Raw genomic sequence first — 24,085 nt, 5'->3', positions numbered from 1 at the left:
TACATTCAAGAGATTGCACTATTTCATCATACTGATATGTTGTTCTGATTAAAAGTGTTCCAGATACAAGGCGTACTCTCGAATAGCTCGACATTTGTCGTGATTTAGAACGTAAAGAGAACGAGAAGAACCGCCGACGTACCATTAAGTGGATTCACATTTGAAATAGACCAGGATAAATGTATATTCAGCACAAAAAAAAATTCTAAGATTTCTGATTCCTGATTTTTCTGCGATAGATGTGGCCTCGCCGCATTTTCCTTGTAGATAACTGAACCATAGTATAAGGAATTCTTTATACCATATTACTGAACTAAGTAGGTACCTTATAAATTTATAAAAGAAGAATCATGAAATATGTTAAAAACTCTTATTCAACTCTTTGTTCAAAATTTTTTTACTAACTTATAAGACAATTCTGCCTATAAAACTAAATTGGTTCTTAGTAGTTTTTTTATGATTCTTTATAATTTAATTACAAATATATTAAAAAACTATTTGAAATATTCACTAATGAAATAAGTATTTTAGTAACAAATTTGGTTTCATTGATGGATTGTCGTTTTGGTAAAAACTTCTAACTTTTTTGTAGTAATAAATTTTCATGAAAATATCCTCCAAAACTAATTCTCCTTCACTTGAAATGAATTTTCTGTATGAAAATATTCTTAAGTATGTCAGCCATAACTACTAAGAAAAAATCAATAAAAATGAATCTATCTATATCAATGCCAAAATCCTTTCCCTGCGAAAATATCATAAACAGGCAAGAATGCACCAACAGTGATGGCCCAGTAATATATGAAAAACAATATAAAAAATATTGTGACTCTGAATGTGCACTTGGAAAAAAAGTACTCAGAAGAAGTATCAGGCAATTGGCGATTTCAAATAATATTTTCCATGCAGCCTTAAGAAGAGTGCTCTTTCAAAATATAAATGGAAAAATTCCTAACATTTTTCCACAAGACCTCAGAACACTCTTGCAAACATAACAATTGATTCTAATGATGAAAATTTGAGAAAACGGCAATTACTAGCATCAAGGATTAAAAAGTTGTTTACTTCCAGGTTAAGATTAGACTTATTATTGTTATGATTAATTATCTTCTGCAGATAATTTTTTTAAGTATCAATATGAACGATCTACTGATCTATAAAAGTAGAATAATTACCAGGGGCCTCTGTTTCATAGTAAAAAGTAAACAGTTTCAATGATTTCGCAGGTGATGTTGCTTTGAATTCAGCTCGAGAAACTTATAAAGAACGCTTATTTGATATCAATTGTAATTTATTTATTTTATAAGATAAGTGTAGCCAGCCTTAAAGAGGGATTATAAAATTATTTTATAACGCCGATATTTTGATTTATTTATCAGTTGCTAGAATGCTTATGAATGAGTCTTAGAATTTTATATAGCTTTACAAAAAGAGCTTCATAAATGCCGGCAATTTCGGGTTTAAAGAATCTGCTGTATTCCAAAAACTTCAGAGACAAAGAAAATGTTGTGAGCTTTTAATTAAATACGTTTCCACAACTATTATGAAATATAAAATTGCTGGTTGGGAATCTACGTCTACTGGAACGGATTTCGTGATAATTTTTCTTCGACAAATAGTAATTATTCTTTTATGTGTGGAAAATATATGTTGTCAAGTAATAATTTCATAAAAAGAAGAAAAAACGTGTGATTTAATGATAGAATACTTATTTCCTCACCAGTAAATGTTGACAGTAAAGGCATATCATTCCTAAGAATAATATAGATATTGGTCCAACAATAATTCCTGCATTTTTTACAGCGTCACCCATAGCAAAGATTCCTGATCCCACATTGCCTTTCAGCAAATGCATCAAAGTTTCCACATATCTGAAATTATTCGACTATTATTTGAAAACGTTAACATACAAAATTCGAAAATATTAATTTTTCTGATTTATAAGAATAAATTTCGAAACTATGAAAAAGAATTACTTACGATGTGGGATGTTCAACTGGAATTCCATGTCCATGTCCTCCAACCGTAGAACTTAGTTTTTTCTTGGGTGGTTTTTCTGGTGACGATATGGGAATTATTGGATCTTTAGACTGAAAAGTCATCTGATACATGTCCTCAGTGCTAGAAGAAAGAAATACACAAATATCGCACAAAAAAATTCGAATCTAGTGCTTATCAGAATACTTCCAACTTGTTGAACAATTTCCATGAAAACGGAAAAATACTTGCTGTTTATAATTGAACTTAAATTCAGATATAAAGAATCATTAAATTTCAACTCAAGTTCATATGTCATCTCGAGAGAGCAGCTGTTGTGAATGTGAGAAGAAACGTTGTGGTAATGAAAGAAATTCGAAAATTCGGAAAATATCGAATGTGGCAATACGCAGGAGCAAATATACAAGGTGGTCCAACGAAAACTCAACACCTCGATTTTCCGATATTAAAATGAAAATGTGGAAAATCGCTCAGACCCGTCATAATTTCTGATTCGAGGGGGGTCAACTTTTCCGCTTTTTTCATCCCCGTAACTTCAACCCCCTAACGCGGTGAACAAAACCTCTTGAATTTGTATAGGGATGAGGGTGTTGAGATAACTAATTTTGAAGATCGTATCGAGTACTATCTGACCCTAAAATTTCGCTTCAAGATATCCATATAATGCGAAATATTGAGATTCCGTTTATTTCACGTTTCAATAAAACAACGATGGATTATTCGATTGACATGAATTTTATTTATCTGCAAGATTATCTTGTGGCATTACATTTTAAATATGATTTTTGGTTTATGACCGCTACGGCTGGCTCGGATGTAGTCCAATCTGGACGTCCAATTTTCGATGACTTTTTCCAACATTTGTGGCCGTATATCGGCAATAACACGGCGAATGTTGTCTTCCAAATGGTCAAGGGTTTGTGGCTTATCCGCATAGACTTTACATAGCCCCACAGAAAGTAGTCTAGCGGTGTTAAATCACAAGATCTGGGAGCCAATTCACAGGTCCAAAACGTGAAATTAGGCGGTCACCAAACGTGTCTTTCAATAAATCGATTGTGGCACGAGCTGTGTGACATGTTGCGCCGTCTTGTTGGAACCACAGCTCCTGGACATCATGGTTGTTCAATTCAGGAATGAAAAAGTTAGTAATCATGGCTCTATACCGATCACCATTGACTGTAACGTTCTGGCCATCATCGTTTTTGAAGAAGTACGGACCAATGATTCCACCAGCCCATAAAGCGCACCAAACAGTCAGTTTTTCTGGATGTAACGGTGTTTCGACATCCACTTGAGGATTAGCTTCACTCCAAATGCGGCAGTTTTGTTTGTTGACGTAGCCATTCAACCGGAAGAGCGCTTCATCGCTAAACAAAATAAAATGGACGTAGTGCGCGATACGTATTCCGCACAGAACCATTATTTTCGAAATTAAATTGCACTATTTTCAAGCGTTGTTCAGGCGTGAGTCTATTCATTATGAATTGCCAAACCAAACTGAGAATAAATCACTTAACAGCTGTTAAATCGGTCGCCATCTTGAACAGTAATGCCAACTTAAAGTTATATACCTCGAAAAAAAACACCCTATACAATCAAAAGAATGTGCTGACACACAAAAGTTGATCAGGATGATCTTAATTGCATTTCGCGAGTGGAAGTTCTGCAATCGGAGAACATTCATTTTTTTCATTCCAAAAGTGATCACAATGCTTCCACTACCAATTTGGGAGTCATTAGAAAAGTAATGACGTAAAATCAGGAGCTAACGCACGTGTTCAAATTCATATTCATTCAGTCTTTTGAACATAAATCTGAGGTCAAGACGTCATGAAAACAGAATGACGTGATACTGTCAACAAAATGTGATTCATTACTTCTTTGAAACAATTATCTTTAGAAAACGAAAAAGTATACGAAAACATTAAGCGTATGTTTGGAAGGTTTGATTTTTCCTCTTTCGATATATGTCATCATTACATATCGCCACCAAATCATAATTTTTCGGCCCTCCCAACACATAACAGAAAAAATTCGAAACCAATCTGTCCGTTCTTGGAATGATATTCTGTAGTTCAGATCAGATCGGAAAAACTTGATTAGAATTGATGAATCCGTCCTCAAATTCAATCAAATCAAATGAAATAATTATCAAACAGAAAGATAAAAAATTGAAATTATCAGGATAGGTTTGGATCTCGAAGTATATGTTCGTTAATGGGCAAAATGCATTGTATATTGTTTATTTGCTACCTTGACAAAGGTAAAGACATCAACAATATTAAATAACGTTATCAAATCGGCTGAGGGAAGGAATTAAGAAAAAATGTCCTCAAATACAGAGGAAAAAGTTCTCATTCATTAAAACTCCTTTTTACAAATCGTTGAAAACCATGTCAAACTGAATGAATTGCTTTTCTAAGTCCTTGACCATCCACCTTATTCTCCAGATCTGGGCCTCAGTGATCAATGGATTTTTGCAAATCTAGGCAGAATTCCTCAGGGAAAGAAATTTGGCTTTAATGAAAAAGTGAATGCTGAAATTAAAGCCTATTTCGAAATCAAATACAATATTCTACTTCTTTTTACAAAAAAGGTATTGAAAAATAAGTGGAGCGTCGGAGAAGATAAATTTTTCACTCTTGGGAGTGACTATTTAAGAAAAAATGTGTTTTTACTGGTTAGGCTTAGTGAGTGAAGTTCTAGCAACAGGTCAATACACCAAAGATTCTAGTGAACAGAATCCTAAACAGATATCCACATATTGTGCTAGGAGATACTCCACCTTTGGCTGGATCCCTCTTCTCTTGCAGGGACACTCTCTGAGCATGACATGAACTTCCCTGTATTACAATTCCATATATGTATTGTGTCAAAATTTTCAGTGAATTCCGATTTTCAAGAAATTTCGCATGAATTATCGACTTGCTCTTTTACAACTATTTTCTAAATTTTTGTTAGAATGAATGGATTTCTTTTTTACTTATTGAGAAAACAAAATTTCTATAAGTATAGAACATCGACTTACAAACCGGCGAATGAATTTTGCCCATTGATGAATTTAATCACGATATTTGAAAAACAAGCCTCTAGCGTTTGAGTATTATCGTCAACACTGTGACCGGACGGTCACAATTTATTTTGACCTCGAATTCTTCATCAGTGAGTCGAACATAATAATTAAATATCACTTTCGATTCAAAATTTGATGATTACAGGCATTTGAGCAAAATTAGCCCTCTGTTCTCTTGTATTAACACCAAAATCGAACAATAATGAAGTTAATGATACATCGAAGCTACTTACCTTCTCCCTTTCTCATTGAGATCATATGAAGACTTCGTGTTATACCATTTTCCATTGCCTGTTTCATTATGGGCATCCATTCTGAAAAAAATAAATAAAATGGTAAAATGATATTTCATCGAAAAAATGGTAAAAATGATATTTCATAGATGTGAACTGGTGAATGAATACCTGATCACATATTCCCAATAATTCATTCAAGTAATTTCCATAGGTATGTATACGATAGATATAAAATTTTTGAGATTGATCCGAAAGTAACTTTTAAGTCATTACAAGATGACTTTTTTAGTAAGGTGAAATAAAATTTGAAGATTATTTATAGTAAAACCGAATATATTGATTCTAAACTGAACTGTAATCATCTATGATCAACTAAAATGTGTTCTCTATACAAAAATAGCTTGTGCACTGAGAAAACTAATGCTATTCACGAAATTATCATTCAGTGGATTATGATGAGCGCTCATTCTTATATTTGAGTTGGAATTATTAATCATTCGTATGCAAACCCATGAAGTTATTATATCAATAGTTCATTAAAATAGATATTGCAATAATTATTATTTTGGCAAGAGTGTCAGTTCGTGTATTGACAAACTACTCATTCACCGCATCGAACAAATGTTGATGTTACATATTATTTTGTTCCTTATTATTTTGTGAGCAGTTTATTTAATCATTGCTTGAATGGTAAACATCAGAGTTGGCAACCTTTTGACATGAGTACTATTATTTATTTAAGGTTCATTTTTCTTCCGTTATCCACAAAATTACATAATGATATGTTTATAGGTGTGTTTGTTTTGAAGGTTTCTCTTTGTCATCTTGCATAGTTGGAGGAGGAAATGCGTGATACTATTTCTGATCTAAAACTATTTTTTTTAATATTCCGAGTTAAAATATGGAAATATTTAAATTTCAATATTAGAACCGTCTTCCAAAATAATTCTAGAAAAACATTGACTTGACGGCAGGAGCTTTTGAGCATTCATTCCTTCATGCGACTATTGCGCTCGTGGAGACCATGGATCTGTGTATGGGTATCTAAGTAATGACTTATTGTGATGTCATTGTTGTCGGTTAGTTTATCTATATTAGACATTCAAATGAATGTTCTGCATAAAAATTCGATAAAAGTATCTACTGACTTCATATCAGGAGCTTCTGAACGCTCGTTCACATACCTGTTGAAGCCAAAACACTGTTGGTTATATTATATAAGATGTTATTCATTATGATGTTATAGTTGTCGGTTATTTATATGCATGTTTAGTCCTGGAGGAATGGTCCTTTTCAAATTCGGAGGGAACATTCGAGTGATTATTTCATATACAGGGTGTTTTAAAATTCAGAATCATGATTTCAGAGGCTTAGATTTTTTCCATAAACAGAGCATTAAAGTTTCAAGATTTTTTCAGTTTTCAGAAATATTCTGCTTGATGTTTTATGGGTCTCGATAACCGATGAACAGCGATAAACACTAAAATTTTATTGATATGGTACATCTAAAGGTTTTTTCAATAGGACTGATATTTTCTTTTGACATTTCTTATTTGTCATTTGTGTTTAGTGAATTATGCAATATGATCATGGAAAAATACAAGATATTGTTCATTCAATTCGTATTGTAGACAATTTTAAACACAATACAAGATTACCAGTACCAAGTACTGAACTGTACTTTCATCAAATTTGTCTACAATACAAATCGATTAACTGAAAGTTACTGTTTGTTTCATTCTATCAACACTCACCGTACATTTTTCAGAAAAAAAAATTTAATCCCATATTTTTTGAAATTGCTGAGATGATACGTGAAAAAGTTACTTATATTTGCAAATTTAGGCGAGTTTTCAAATAAAGTCATGGTCACGAAGTTTTCGATGAGCACGTTTATTGCCTCAAAACAAAAACAAAACTACATACTTAGTGCATTTATATTGAATGAGGAATAATTTTTTAGCGATATGCTCAGAGGATGTGGTATGTACGATATTGACACCTTTCCTATGATTCTTGAATACGTATTTCGATTAATTTTTGCTACTATTATTGCAACCACAAAAAAGCCACATCTTTCCGAAAGATAAATTTCAAATGGAGTTTCATTTGGAAAGTTTATCGAGACAATTATATTCCTTGATGATGTCTCATGTTTATTTATTGTTTTAGTGCTCATTACTCAAACAGAGCGTCAGGATATATGGTCCAGTCAATTTGTGTTCAAAAGGGGAAGTTTAGGGGTAGTTTTGATTTCTTCGATTCTACTTTTTTTTTGGTGCTCATCAGAGATTTAATATTTGGTATTTTATTCCAATATTCCTCTTGAATTTTTTATGGTTCTGAAAGTGTGATCAGCTCAAAATTCTGCACGAAGATAAAAGTTGGTATTTATATCCACACCTTAAAATTTCAACTTCGTAGAATGCACAGAAATATTGGGTAATTCTGGACCATATCTAACTGACAACAATGAAGTCTTAATGCATCCCATCTCATATTGTCTATACAGTTATATGGACCTAAAGGACCCAAAAGGCATAACTACGGATGAGCGAAAGCTCAAAAACTCCTGACGATGAGTCGATTTTTTTTTGCGTCGATATATTGGCACATACAGAGTTTTGTTCTATGTTATTCTTGCATAAATTTTCTTATTATAATTATTTTTATTATAATTGTCATCTCCTACCTGTTGAAATCAGAGAAATCGTTGAGGTCAAACGTAGATTCAGAAAGGAAATCCATGCTGAGAGAAGCCATAATCTCACTATTTTGATTGTATTAATTGTCAACCAATTCACAGTTTATTATCTGTGAGACTGATTTCTAAACAAATTTTCGATGTGAAAATTTCAGGACGATTATTCTTCAATTTGAAGTATTTTCTAGGGTCAACTTTACTTATAGATTTGTGTTTTGATTATACATTTTATGATTCAGATACATATACATATCTGAAAGAATATTATCGACTATAAATTTTATAGTTAGAGATGTATTCAGAGTAGATAACTAGAATAAATTACATATAACTCAACGCTCAACTTAAATTTTCAATAATTAAAGAGATTCTCCATTTTTAACGAATTAAAAAGAACAAATATACAAATAACAAATAGAATAGCATCGAATTCTAATAATTTTTGAAATATTTCATCAAAAACACTGTAAATTCGACAATATGGAATATTATTTTTCGATGAAATATCTCGAATCATCAAAAAAAATAAATAAATAATCGAAATGAAAAAATATCAGAACTCTGTGATCCTACGGGACAAAGTTCTAACGCTAACTACTGAACAATAAATCTTCCGAGGTATATATGTAATTATGATGATCAATTGGAAAGGATTTATTCAACAATTCATGACTGTGAAACGATAAGTGCTAGGACTTGAATCTTTTGATTAAGATTTCTATATAATTTAGGAATTCAGATAATCAGCAGAGCAAAGGAGTAGTCAGATCTTCAATATTTACATTGATAAAGAAATAACAATTTCCCGAATATTAATTAATGGCTGAGCAGCATTGAGAAAATCTGAAAAAACTGAATAGAACAGGAATTAATTATTCAAAGATAATTATCCTGAAATAATCGCATCGATATCATTGATAATTGCCTTCGCTTTGAAGTGAAAAATTCTCTACTTCTTTTGATGAACACACAACACATTCACAACTGCCAATATCAAAAACGGAACTGACTCTGAATCTGTTGTGATGCTAAATTGATATTAATTTCTCATCCAATAAGATGTCGCAGATAATATTGAACGAATAAACTCAATTGAAAAAAGTGAAATTCTTCGATTGATCTTCTATAAATCAATCGCTATTCAAACACTCTAAACTAAGTATTAGGAAACAATCAATTAATTTCGAGGGCATCATTTTGGTTAATATCACTAATAATAATTCTTTGAATTCTTAAAAAATGTATTTTTCTTATATTTGGCATATGAAGTGACTCTTTTTAAAACTTATTGACTTCTTGAAAAGTTTTAATTTTCGCAACTAGTTACGAAAAGCCAAATAATTGAAAACTGTAAATGAAAAGTAAGTACATTTCAACATTAGTTGCGAAAAATACGAAGCAAGATTTGATTTCTGATATCTTATGTTTTCGAAAAAAGAGATCGGGGATCATAGAAATTTTTTATCTAAATCTTATAGATTCTCTCGGTGAGCATCGAATTTCGGACACACTGAACATTTAGTTTATTTGTTTGTCAAAATGATGAGATGGAAAATTTCTTGAAAAAAAATTGAAATCGATAATGTAATCAAAATGAAAAATCTGATCAAGATTTGTAGGTATTACATTGCCGTTTTGATCTAAGAGAAATGATAAACGAAAATTATTATCTACAATCGATCAACAGAACAAGTTTTTCAGATCAATTTATCAGCTGTTCATTATAAATTCCACAGGTTGTAGAATGTTTGGTGTGTTGGGTCCAAGGTTAAGAAATTTGCATGAAAATTGTCTGTGCATCTTTAGTGGATGGATTTTCCTATTTTTTTGGTAGAAGAACAACTTATCAAAAGCACGATTTCCATTGGTATTAAAACATGGGTTTTTTTATTGTGGTAGTAATTGAAAAAAATAACTTGAAGATTCAAAATAATGGATCATAAAATATTTCAAATCCACAGTGAACTGGGTACCTATTATATTCTGGGTAGTCCAAGTAATCTTTATTTATGTTTATACCGTTTCAAGACCAATGTTGTCATCTTCTAACTAAAGGTTAATGTAACAGTAACCTTCAGTTTCTGATGTTGTTTATTATTACTCCCATTACCCCTCCCTCTCAGGTGCGCCCCTGTAGCTTTATATTTCGAGGGACCGTTCTAATATTTCGCTATTGGTGAAAAGTTAAGAGTGCTTTGCCTAAGGTTTATGTTTTATTATAATATAAGTTATGATTTTTATTACATCCGGCTCGAAGGACCAAAATGTTGTTTTTTAGTTTTATTCTTAATTCTATATTCAACATTTATTAAAGTAAATTCAGTAATTCAGTCAAACCAAAAAAGACCATCATACCGCAATATTTGAACTCGATGCTCTCAAAAAGTCATTGCACCAAAACTATTAGCAATAATGCGATAATGAATACGATTTTATGTTTATTTACACTTTCGAGTAATGAGATTTTTTTATTCATTGACACTGATTTTCGTGTGAAAGTATTTGGTGATATCTTTGGGTTTTCGTTATTCTACACAAACCAAAACATTGAAATTCTAAATTTCAGAGGGCCTTTGAACATTGCTTGAAATAATTAACCAAAATTATCGTATTTACGCCAGCACTACTTGAATATTGAACAGAGGGAGTGCCTCAAATTCAACTTCAAGTTTCACTCGTTCTATAAAAATAATGATGTGGATTGCTTTAATCGGTCTTACACAAAACATACCGAGAGTTCCGCAATGAAAACCTTGGACGTATATTCTTACCTTGCGGTCGATAATTCAGGAGAGAAAGGTGATTGATACCATTCTGTGATCAATGTACTTGGATAATACCATTTATTTGTTTCAGTTTCAATTTAATTAATATATTTTTTGTTTATATCTACGGAAAAACGCTGAAAATTTCACACTCTGGTTTATTGAATCGTCGTAGAATATCTCAAGTCATCAAAAAGTGATTAACAAAATTAAAAAAATGAGGACAAAACTGACGTGAAGGCAGAAGATTTTGACCTCTTTCAATCATTGTTTCATCGTTCATCAAAATTTCAGTTCCACACTGCAAATCATCTAAATACCTATCTATAACAGTGTGTGAACTTCAGATAATTGAAATATTCGGTGGCCAAAAAAGTCTCCGGATTCAACAACGATCGATTTTTTCAATATTTTCAAATTAATAAATGTTTTTTCTTTGAATGTGACCAAAGGATAAAATCTAACGATGTAAAATCCGAAGACCGTTGGTGGTCACCGAATATTTTAACTCTCTGAAGTTGACCGATTATTTTAGATAGGCTATTTTTATTTTTGATGTTTTTCATAGTTTGATAAGAAATTCATTTATATATAAATGAATCAAAAAACTATAGAATAACCAGAGGATGAGAACTTAAATCCTCATTTGATATTAACATTAAATAACCGGAAAATCATTTACGCTTGTTACTTCCAATGCCAATCAGTCCGAATATCATACTTCAAAGCTTAAGTAAGTTGTAACGCTAAGTGTGCCTCTTGATTTCAATAACATCCAATATCTTAATTCTCCATACTGTTCAAACGTTCAATGACGGAAGTTGCTACGTCAGTGGTTAATGAAAATAGGATTCATTGTAATACGACAAAATCAGACAATCAATCAAATATAATGAACGAAAAACAAACAACAAATGAACAATGACTGATTGAATGTGGATCATATTTACCACCATTTATGCAGTATAGGTTAGCAATAGCAAATGAAATACTGGAATAGTGTTGGTATTTTTGTTAGTTGGCTTGTATCTAGATATCGAGCCTGGTAGAATTAATGGTATACTTAAATTTTCCGGTTTTTTGCTCTTCTTAATAATAGGACTATCCTTTGTGTTTTGAATTTAACTGACAACGTGAACTTAGCCGGTCATGGACAGTTGAAGATTGATTCACATTGTCAGTTACATTTAACCGAAGGTGGAAAAAATTGGCCTAAAAGGATTTTATATAAAATTCTATTCAGTTGAGAGCTGTCCTCTGAAATAATATGGAAGGGTTAGTATCAGACAAAAATTTGGTCAGAAGTTTATTATTGACTTTTGCCGCTGGTAAAAATGTTCTCACAAGAAACTGGACAAATTGAATTTATTGAACATTTCGAAAAATTCTAGTGACTATTCTGATAAATGTTCTTTCTGAAGTGTTCAATTAAATGCCATCTGAAAGCATTATCATAATTTACGTCAATTTCTACTTCCATTCATGACTAATGGGAAAATTTAAAAAATTAATTTTAATGGATAGATAGTGTTTGCTTTGTACTAGATCATCTGGAAATTGATACATTTTATGAAAAAAATTCAGGAGACAATTTTTTTAGTGAAGCTCTGCTGATTTGAGAAATGAAATAATTTTCTCGAAAAAAATATAGTGGTGTAGGTTCTCAATAGGAAATGGATTATCGCACCCCTATATCTACGCCACTGGATAATTTTGGCAGGAGACTCTCACCTAATTCGAAACATTTCATTATCTTGACTTCAATAACTACTAATTAAAACAATGAATGTAATAATACTAGAGCTATAAGTGAATAACTGTTTTTTTTTTTAATTTAACACCCAGTATCTCGAAAACGAAGCTTGTTAAGATATATACAGGGCCACTACATGGATATCGTAAACCATTAGAAAACAGGGTTGCTTAAATTATAAAAAAGTTGCGTTATTTAGGGATGAGTGTGTTGTTGTGAAAAGATATACAATATCTCCAATGGTTCCCGAGATATCTCGAAAAAAACTGAAAATCGATAATTTTTTTTTTTTTCTTTATGACTCATTTGTTTTTGGAGATAACTTCACGAAATTTGATTTATAGCCATTATCCAATATAGAGATACTAATGGTGTCATAAGATTTTTTCTGTTTTCCATTGTTTCAGAGTCGCGATAGTCGATGATGATTTCACATAACAACTTTTCAAATTTTCGTACCTAGACTCGATATTTTTGTAGGGTGTGATACATTGTTGAATTCTTAATTTTTTTCTTTATCACCCAACAAGGAGAACCAATATGGCGTCCATAAGAAAAAAAATTGACTATCGCTGAAACACTGGAAAACAGAAGAAATCTGACGACGCCATTAGAACCTCTATATTGGATAATGACTACAAACCGAATTTCGTGCAGTTATTTCCAAAATCTCGATTTTCAGTTTTTTCGAGATATCCCGGGAACCATTTTAGATATTTTAGAAATGTTAACACCAACACACTAATCCGTGAATAACGCAACTTTTTTGTAATTCAAGCCACCCTGTATCTCTAACGGTTTTCGATATCCATGTAGTGCCCCTCTAAATAATTCTAACCCTGTATATTTATATGAATTTTTTCATGAAAGTAGTTGTTCTATCCGACGCCAAAGTTATATTCAACTAAAATCTGGACCAATAAATGCAAAACTTTCATTACGATTGAATTAGTAGTTCTGAAATTATCAGGAATGAACGAACTCAACTAGGGCATTCAAGAAGTGAATATAAGTCTAGATTGTTCTCTTGGAGAGTTACTCTGTTTAAGGCCGGACAGGCGGCAGGCACTACAAAATACTATTCTGTTCGAGAAACTCAAAAATCATGCCAAATAATTACTCATAATTCGAATGTGTGAAGTATTGGAATTCAGTAGGTGATAAATTCAAATAGGTACATAGGTACCTATTATCTACCTAGTTATCCTAATTGTTTCCAGATAATCCGTACTATGTAGTTTAATAAGATTGCTACATTTGAATACAAATAGTGAATCGATTAGACATTCAGAAAACAAACAGATACTCAAGATAAGGGAAAGTGGAAAAACGGATTTAATCCAGTCAACGAGTGGACTTCTCCAGATAATAAGGCTTGGATTTTTGTATGTAAAAAAGTGATTGTTCCATAGTTTAGCACGACTGTCTTGCGAACATTCCACTTCAAATACATGACCAATTACAATTAAATTCTGGCTTTGATGAGTATTGTACTCATTGAAAGTAATTGAATGGAGGCGTAGATATGACGGGTTTATATGAAAATGCAATTAATTTTTGAGGTATTCATGTAATCAATTTCGCCCATCAAAATCATCCGAAGCTGTGACAGAAGAAAAATCCTGCACATTTGATGCAACTTAATATCCGGAATTGTTTAACTATTAAATTATCAAAACATGTAAATATAGATAAGACTGAATAGTTTTCAATAAGTTATGGCCCAATTGAAGAAATTCTATCAAATTATTGAGTTATGTTACCTATTTTCTGAAAATTATTTACTTAAACTTCACCCTTAAATTATATCAAATTTGAAGCTTTCAAAATCATTCGAAAAATCCTCAGAGTAATGGACATAGATAGAGGGACACATGTCTTTTTCAGTAAGCAAATTTTGTCCCCAACATGAACTATCAAATTTGACATGAAGCGCGCCGAAATGAAAACATATTAGTGATACGATATTTCACTCAATTCGCGAGTTTCTCCACAAACAACGCACTTCTTATGTCCCATTGTGAATCAACGTTTCGTATCAACTCAAAATATATTAGAAGAAATTCCAAAATATATCAGAAATTCGGAAAACAAACTTCAATCGCGTGAAACAACTGATGACACTAGGAAAGCAAAAATTGCCAAACCTTGGATTTCAGCAGGAAGATACAGAAAATAAAAAATGTTCTACTTATTATTGATTCGACAATTAGGAAAAATATCGTATTCCAAATATTCAAATTTGCATATTTAATCGGGAATCACTCAAATAAATATATTTCATTCAATATAATATACATTCATAACGATATAGTAAAATTGTGGATTTGAAAATATATCACAATCCGACAACGTAATCTAACCATTTTGGGAACATGTAAAAATTGCGTATACTCCCTCTATCTATGTTTATTACTCTATGGAAAAATCTAACCCAGTGAAATTTTTCAGTTGTGTGTAATAAGAATCCATATCTCTTTACAAAAAGTACTGCAGATTCTTGGTGACATTAGAATTGTTATATGCAAAAAAATTCCTTCAATTGATAGATTCTGAGAAATAGAAATATAACAAAACAAAAATCTTTTGATCTTTCAATATTACGACCCTCACTAAATACTGCAAGAATACAGGGTGGCCATTTGAAAACGAAACAGACGAGATTACAGACGAAATAAAGTTTTTCGATAGAAATGCTCGGACAGGTCGATTTTTGTTTCGAGGGGGACAACTTAAGATGTAGGTTACGGACGCATAGCGCTTCAACCCTTGCTGCTACAACCCCCACCCCCAATTTTTGAATAGGGAAGATGGGGTGAGCGATACCTCAATTTAAAGGTATTTTTATACTGATTTCAGCACAGTAATTGTTTTTCATTTTATGCATTAGTTCTCGAAATATTCATGCGTTAGTTAGTTAGGAAGGAAGCCACAGTCATGGTTGTTTTGAAGCTCAAAATGTCGATTTTTCACAAAACACTACAAGTGCCATGAAAACACCACATCATTTTCAAATACTTATTTAAGAATATTTCGAGAACTAATGCATAAAATGACAAAACAATTACTGTGCTGAAATCAGTATAAAAATACCTTTCAAATGAGGTATCACTAACCCCATCTTCCCTATTCAAAATTTGGGGGTGAGGGTTGTAGTAGCAAGGGTTGAAGCGCTATGCGTCCGTAACCTACATCTTAAGTTGTCCCCCTCGAAACAGAAATCGACCTGTCCGAGAATTTCTATCGAAAAACTTTATTTCGTCTGAAATCTCGTCTGTTTTCAAATGGCCACCCTGTATATATTCCACTATTTTACAAATCACAAAATGGAAAAAAATAACCTAATGAGAAGTATTCCTTACAACACTAGAATGAATATAAAATATCTGTTATACTGAAGCTGCAGTTTTCCGTACAACGATTAGTCATTTAGATAGATCACCAACCTCCGTAGGTAGGTTGTCCTAAGAAGAAGAATAATTCTTTTGAATTTGAGTTTTTTTATTTCAGTCTTCAAATGAATGAACATTTCACATTCCAAGACTTAATACAAGAAATTGAAGAAGGGGTTCCAGATTTCAAATACATACTACCGGATATAATTAAACGAAACATCATTCCTAATACAAGAAAACAACATAAACTGACCTGCATCATTTTCATAAAAAATTAATTCATAAAAAGCAAATAGATAATAGATAATAATTGAGCTGTTGTACTCCTATCAATAATTATCAAGATCTCAATGAGATTAAATGGATTAATAATGAGGAATGGAATGCTACAAAAATGAATCAGTTATGCAAATCAAATTTATGAACAATTATGTGGAATACAAAACAATAAGATTAAGATAGCAATCTGATTTTTTCAAGAATTTTATCATTGCGTATTAATTGTAGCCTCGTTACACTATGATATGCCCCAAACTCCCACTTGTCACTTCGATATTGAACAAAAAAAAAAAGATTATCAAGGACAGAAAGCAACGTCTTTCAATATCATATGTAGAACTGATTTTGGGCTGATTGCATTTCTAAAGGATAACAAATTGTGGTATCATTGATAGGATCAATTATTGAGAAGGTTAATAATACACTAATGACTTAGCAGAATCATCTTAGTTTCTTTTATTTTGGTGAATTTATCGGAATGAATTGAATGAACAGAGCATTCTTGCGGTGGTTTTGACAGTTTTTCACCTAACTTTCGGAGTTGACCTGACCTACGCTTACTATAGCTAGGTATTCTGCTGTACCTGGCATAAGTTGGATAAGCATCGAATTATGAATGCTCTTTTTTATCACAAAAAAAATTCTGGTTGCTTTTTTTTCAATTAAGATTATTTTCATTATTCTTTTGTTCTTTCATGTATTTCATCAATATCCATAATTTTCAAGGGAGCCGAGGATGTTGAATTGATATAGGATATGGAATAGGAGAATTTAATGATATGGATGAGATACATATAAAAATGAAGAGTTGGACTTGTATTGTTATCTAGCTATCTATAAAACACGTTGTGGTTTAATCTTAAGATTTCGCACGCTTTTTATTTCATACAATAAACATCATATTATGATTCAGATATTAAATTAGTTATCCATTAACACCAACTAATATATTATATGTATTTACTGAATTTCATAGTTTCGAACTTTCGTTCTCACGAAAGGTGTTAAAATAATAATGTCAATAGATTGGAAATACTCTTCACTAATTTCTCTCCATCCTTGACTAAAACGGAGCTGAAAGGCCAGGCAAGATTTAGTATTCTGTAGAGTTGCTACTGAACTGGTAGAGAAGTTCTTATAGGACTTATTATATGGCATTCACCTAGTTTCAGATTTGAACCGTTCACACAAATATTTCATACAAGCAGTACAAATTCAAGTATTCGTTTTGAGAGGGATTGGAAATACGAAATATCACTACAATTTTTCGTTGTGAAATTAATGGTTGAGAAGTTGTTGCAAATGTTGTTGAATGCTTTTTTATCACATTTTTTAAAGGTGAAATGTGAGATAAGTTCAGTTAGTGTATTCATTGTTGTACCTATTCATCGTGCCGGTGAATCTGTAGTAGGTATTAATTTCATTGAGTTTATTGGCATTGTTATTGTTTATTGAAGAATGGAATTTGATACAAAATGAATTATCTTTGAGAAGGTGTCGTTTTGATGTATTGAAAGTGTTTACTCTTCATTTTGAGATAATAAAAAGGACACGTCGGAAATGATTAAAAAAAATAATATGTTCTTGAGTAGGTTCATTCCAGGTTGAACGTAAATATTTATCCAAAATTCATCGAGTTCTGATGATTCATCTCACATATTAGTCTTGAAAGAGAGTGTTCACTTAGCAAAACTATATTATAAAACTGCAACACTTATATTAACTCACAAACCATTGAACCCATTTTTTATGATCTTAGATGTAGCAGATAAAAACATCTCAAAAATTCACGAAAAACAAAATTAAAATTGAAAAATAAGATACCTGCAAATCTAATGAAGGTAGCTTAAAAATTTTATTGTTATAATGAGAATATATCGATTTCGATTAGAAATTTTTCCTTTGATAGAACGGTATGAGTTTTAAATAGTCTATATTGGTTCAACAAACAATCTAGATATGCAACCAACTAAAAAAAAAAAAAATCGCTTGTATAGAAATTCAGGAGAACTGAATGAAAATATAATCACAAACAAGAAGAATACTGAAAGATTTAACTGTTGCTAAAAACCATCAAATGTGCCATATTGCTACAAAGGGTGGCTACCAATTCTTTTTTTACAAGTTATTGTTTATGTTATGATGCAGCAAGCGGATCGGCAGTTGTCTGATTTTAGTGTCGCCTTCTCTGATATTTCAAATACTATTTTTATTTTCGATATTTAAATCAGAATCCCCCTGAGATCCGTCAGTAGTGTAACAAGTTTAGGGAAAAACCTGCATGGATTATAAGTTTCTGATAATTAAAGACTTTTATGTAATTGTATGTTTATTTTGAAATAATTCTTGTTACCGAATAAGACCTCTTGTATTCTAAAAAAAATTATACTCTCTCATCATTCCCTATATTCACTTTACAGTAAAACTATAAAAAAAATATTTATAATAATAATAAGAAATTTCTATATCAAAAGAATCTGCTAAAATACTTCATAAATTAGGAGCAATCTCAAACCAAAATGACACAATTGAAACGAATACATAATAGTCTATAAAAAACAGTGTCTGGAAAGAATCATTTATCCTGATTACACACTTCCTCAGAAGGTTGGTTATATTAACATAAGCAGCATTAATTCGATTAAATTGTTCAACATTACAATTCAGACCATGTACAATCGATTTCGCGAAAATTTGTAAATAAATGAAAACTATTGATTATTTTAATCCATGAAATTGAATAGTTCTTGGATTGCCAAAAAAGTATAAAGTTCGTTCAGAAAAGAGAAAATTATTGATTATCCTAATTTACGAAATTGAATAATTCTTGGATTGGCGAAAACGTATAAAGCGAAGAAAAGGAAGAAGTCCTATACTGAAATTTGAATTGTTCGACAGAAAAATTTGATGCAAGATTTTGTAAAGTAAATCGATTTGGCAAAAATCCATAAATAGGTAGGTACCTACATGAAAATTATTGATTATTTTTATTCACGAAATTGAATAATTCTTGGATTGGCAAAAACGTTTGAAGCGAAAATAAAATATATGCTTTATTGAAATCAGAATTATTCGTCGGCAAAATTTGATACGAGATTCTGTAAAGTAAATCGATTTGGCAAAAATCCATAAATAGGTAGGTAGGTACATGAAAATTATTGATTATTTTTATTAACAAAATTGAATAATTCTTTGATTGGCAAAAACGTATAAAGCGAAGTAAAGAAATGAATGTTATATTGAAATTTGAATTTTTCGGTAGAAAAATTCGATACGAGATTTTGTAAAGTAAAACAATTTGGCAAAAATCCATATGTAGGTAGGTACCTACATGAAAATTATTGATTATTTTTATTCACGAAATTGAATAATTCTTGGATTGGCAAAAACGTTTGAAGCGAAAAAAAGAAAGATATGCTTTATTGAAATTAGTATTATTCGTCGGGAAAATTTGATACGAGATTCTGTAAAGTAAATCGATCTGGCAAAAATTCATAAATGAATGAAAATAATTGATTTTTCTAATTCATAAAATCGAATACATACGAAGCGAAGAAGAGAGAAAATGTAATATTAAAACTAGAAATATTCGGCATAAATTGAGTACAGTATTTACTCAATACGGATAATTCCAAAAAACCATTTTGGAAAATTTTCACGTACACAATCGGTGACAGCATATTTGAAAATAATGAAAAAAAAAAGTGGGATTCACGAAAGAATAAATAAGGTGTAGGTTTTAGTGGAACTCACCTATATAAAACTTTAGAGATGCTTCTTGAAGCATTCCAGGTTGACACAAACTGAAATCACTTTAATTGTTGAGATTGTTTAAATCCTCAATGATCCGCTAATCTGTCTTTCACCTGGCCGCGCAAATTTCAGATAAAACAACTCTGCACTTTTGAATGGCGAAACCATGTGCGGTCCAGCGGTTCCCCCACTTTTTCCGGATAATAACACTGTAGATAATTATCTGTCTGTCCTATCCTTCTGTTCGGGCAACTGTTAAAAACCGACTAAGATGATGGTAATCATTATCGCATCGTTTGTCAACAAAAACCATTCTTAATCTCGCTCTGAAAAAATGAATGAGTGGAGTTTATTGCACCGCTACTTAAGTCAAGTATACCAGACTTTGTTTGACAACACGTCCTGGAATTCCTTAAACAAAGTTCAGCCTTCCGCCTGGCCAAGTGAGGTTTTTGCAGCACATCACAACAGATTCTTGCCATCAACCAGTATACAGGTGAGTCTTTGACTTGTATACAGGGTGTTTTCAAATTAGGCTTGAATCTTGGAGGGCGTTTTAGTATGGCTCATTTGCCGTCATTTGGGCCATATTTAGTGATTACCAAAAATCAACAGTTCACGGGATATTTGAGTTCTTGTGATTTTTAAAAGATCTCTCACCGTATTTCTAATTTCATCATTTTTTTAAACGCTGACCATAATTGATTATGATTTTGGATTGTTTTCGTGGCCAGCTAGAAGTCCGGATCTAACATTTATGAAAAATTTTTTACTGAAATTTTGAGTTCAATTGTAAAAAAAAATATTCACTTCATTACTTTCTTTTCTTTGCTTCTTTCCCCTATCAAATCAAAATTTGCTGAAACAGAACTAGTGCCTGCATTCTACAAAAACTTTTTTAAGAAATAAAGAAGGGATTTGGCAAGTTTTTAAAATAATTTTGTCATAAATAAATTGTGGAATTCGAAAGTTGCAGGCAAATTGATTTTAGAAATTTACTATTCTTTTCTTCATATACCAACTTTCAAATGATACTTATTCTTATTCAACATCTAATAGAGCATAGTTTCGCTTTTTTCATACATATCATATCCTTTTCTGATGAAAATAATCCAAAATTTAAATCGAACTTGGTCAACGTAGAAAAAATTGACGAACAATAAAGTGAGGTGAGAAATTTTTGAAATGAATGATAACACCTCCTTCAAGTTTCACGTCTAATTTGGAAACACCCTGTATATATTTCAACCAAAGATTTCTGAGGTCAAAAAAACACTTTTTTACCTTTACTATTTTTTCCCATTTGATTTTTTTTCTCGCTTAAAAATAAATCATCAATAAAAAACTATATTCCGAAAATATATTCGTTCGATTCCATTTCATTTGCGAGATATAACCAAAAACTACATTTTTTCGTGGATTTTCAACAGCCTCTGTATCTTTTTAACCAAGCCGAGTCGCAAGATATGGTAAAAGAAAAAAGTGTTTCCTTTGACCTCAGGATTTTTCGGTTGAAATAAATGTACAAGTCAAAGACTCACCCTGTATAGGTAGTCACTTTACAGAGTGGTTCAGATTTTAGTTGAATAACTTTGAAACAATTCCTTTCATGAAAAAAAGTTTATATGAATATATATTCTGACAAGCTTCGTTTTCGAAGTACAGGGACTTAAAGTTTGGAAAAAAAACAGTTTTTTTCTTAAAACTCTAGTATTACTACATTTATTGTTTTAATTTTTATGTATTTAAGTCTAGATTACGTTAAGTTTCTAATTAGATAAGTGTCTCCTGACGAAATTATCCAGTGGCGTAGATATAGGATGATATATGATCCCTTTCCTATTTGAAACCTACACCACTGTCTTTTTTTCGATGAAATTATTTCTGGAATCAACAGAGTTTCGCTAAAAAAAAGTCTCCTGATTTTTTTCATAGAATGTACCATTTTCGAGATAATCGAGTACAATGCAAACACTATCCACGAAAATTTATTAAAATTAATTTTTAAAATTTTGCAATTAGTGATAAATGATAGTAAAATATTCGACTGAGCGTATTGTGAGGGAATTTCAGATGACATTAAAATGAATATTTCTGAAGGACACTCAAACAATAAAAAATTTTTGTGAATATTTTTCATCAAGTGCCTGATAAATTTTGGCAGGGGACACTTACCTAATCAAAACATTACATTATCGAGACTTCAATACCTAAAACTTTAAACAATGAATGTAATAATACTAGAGTTATAAGTAAAAAACTGATTTCTTTTCAAACTTTAACACCCTGCAATTCGAAAACGAAGCTTGTCGGTAAATATGAATAAATAAATGACGTCTTTATTCCACAAAAAAAAAAATAGAGAAATACATGAACCCATCACCTAGCAGCGGAAGGCCAAGTCTGGCAGACTGCTATTGCTATATGTTCATAGGAATTTTTTTTCATGAAAAGAGTTGTTCTATACAACGTCAAAGTTATAGCACTAAAATCTGGACCACCCTCTATTGTTGATTATCAAGTCGACTCGCCCACATTACACTGAACTAAGTTGAAAATTTCACTGATATCGGCAATTTGAATAATATCTGATTAAAAATAAATTTTCATTTTGAGTGATAAAGAAAAAATACCTCTGTCTTTTTAATAACAAGACATGAATATTATCTCTACCTATTGGCATAAATCTATGCATAAAATTTGAAGCGTAATGCTGTCATTTTAACTAGAAACTTATATTTATTCATGAAAACAAAATACCTATCATTGCTTAGGAGACTCTAAATCAGTGTTTCACCCGGTGTTTCCTAACCTTTTCTATTGAAAAGGTTAGGAAACACCGGGGATAAAAACTCGCAGGGGTAACCATATTTGGTTACCCCTCGAAAAAAATTAAAATTCAACACTTTGTATCTCGAAAACAAAGCTTTTAGGGGTCCATGTTCATAAGAATTTTCTCTCAAAATTTTCCGAGGAATCTCGCATTTTCTTTTGTACCTCGAACATTTTGTATAAACAATGAATTGAATAGAAAAAGTTCACTCAAATGCCATCTGAAATCGTTATAATACACTACGCCAATTTTTGTGCTTTCATGCATTACTCATGGGAAATTTTAAAAAATGAATTTTTGTAGATTTTTGTAGATAGTATTCGCTTTGTACTCGATTATCTTGAAGAGGGTACTTTCTATGCAAAAAATTAAGAGACCTTTTTTAAAGAAGGTTGGAACTTTCTACTTCATCGGTAGCTTAGTTGGTGGGAGCACTGGACTGATGATTCGGAGGTTGTGGGTTCGAGTCCCGCTCGAGGAGGTACTTTTTCCGGAATTGCATGCCATCATATCATTTTCCTCATTATTAATAATATTGCTTTCCAGTCTTCGTCTGATATTCGAATTTTTTTAACTTTAAAAAAGGATGGTGCAACAATAACTGTTAACTAAAATTTTAAACATGTCAATTTCCATCCAGTGAGTACCAATGCTGATAGTAATGACTAAAAATCAGCTTTTTGATTTCGATAGATATTAGAAGCTAGATACTCCGTTATTCTGATTAAATTTTTTACTCAAGGAGCTACTGCGATGACATTCATAATAGATCATTACATATTTATCATAAATGAAATCAATAAAAACAATCAATTATAATCAAATCTTTTCCAAATTGCAGATATGATAATTATTTTCAAGTGTAGATATGATAATTATTTTCAAGTGTAGGTATTTGTCCGTCATGAACTGAAAAATGTACAAATTTTTCGCTGTACCGAAACAATAAGATGATGAAGCATTCCATTCCATAATTAAGGAAAAATACCAGGGTAAATACCTTGAAATGCGAATCTGATATTTGGTTTTATCATTCAACCATCCCGCACTGATATCCGAAATTTTCCATGAATTGGTTGAAGGCGATTTTCGTTGTTTGAAGAACAGTGATTCATTATTTTCAATAGTTTCTGAAATGTCAATTGACCTCCTTAATTTTGATATACTCACCTAATTTTATCCAACCAAAGTAGAAAATATTGCTTTTTAGAATAATATAGCTTGAAAACAAAATGGAACAATCGCACATGCAACTTTGACTTGAGATACAAAATATTTTAGTCGTTCAGTGTA

At 31.5% G+C, this 24,085-nt stretch overlaps 1 protein-coding gene and 1 non-coding gene across 4 annotated transcripts in view; one reads left to right on the top strand and one right to left on the bottom strand.

Annotated features, from left to right (window-relative positions):
- The window catches only part of LOC123673105 (proton-coupled amino acid transporter 1-like), a 32,538-nt gene extending 12,379 nt beyond the window's left edge, over positions 1 to 20,159 (bottom strand). The window contains exons 1-4 of one of the 3 annotated variants that reach the window (XM_045607537.1): positions 19,960 to 20,159; positions 5,308 to 5,388; positions 1,981 to 2,121; positions 1,721 to 1,871 (exon numbers count right to left, since the gene is read on the bottom strand). In XM_045607537.1, coding sequence (XP_045463493.1) covers positions 1,721 to 1,871; positions 1,981 to 2,121; positions 5,308 to 5,387 — 372 coding nt within the window. In that variant the 5' untranslated portion in view covers position 5,388; positions 19,960 to 20,159. Of the gene's footprint in view, positions 1 to 1,720; positions 1,872 to 1,980; positions 2,122 to 5,307; positions 5,389 to 7,064; positions 7,193 to 8,002; positions 8,263 to 19,959 lie in introns of those variants that run through there. The other 2 variants (XM_045607536.1, XM_045607534.1) reach the window with 2 other exon arrangements.
- A 3,040-nt stretch (positions 20,160 to 23,199) lies between these two features.
- Positions 23,200 to 23,273, top strand: Trnai-gau. Its single transcript has one exon. It is a non-coding gene; the product is annotated as a tRNA-Ile (tRNA).
- Positions 23,274 to 24,085: the final 812 nt, after the last annotated feature.

This window comes from Harmonia axyridis, chromosome 2 (assembly GCF_914767665.1).
Source record: "Harmonia axyridis chromosome 2, icHarAxyr1.1, whole genome shotgun sequence".
Lineage (NCBI taxonomy): Eukaryota > Metazoa > Arthropoda > Insecta > Coleoptera > Coccinellidae > Harmonia > Harmonia axyridis.
This window is presented reverse-complemented; position numbering and strand designations above follow the sequence as displayed.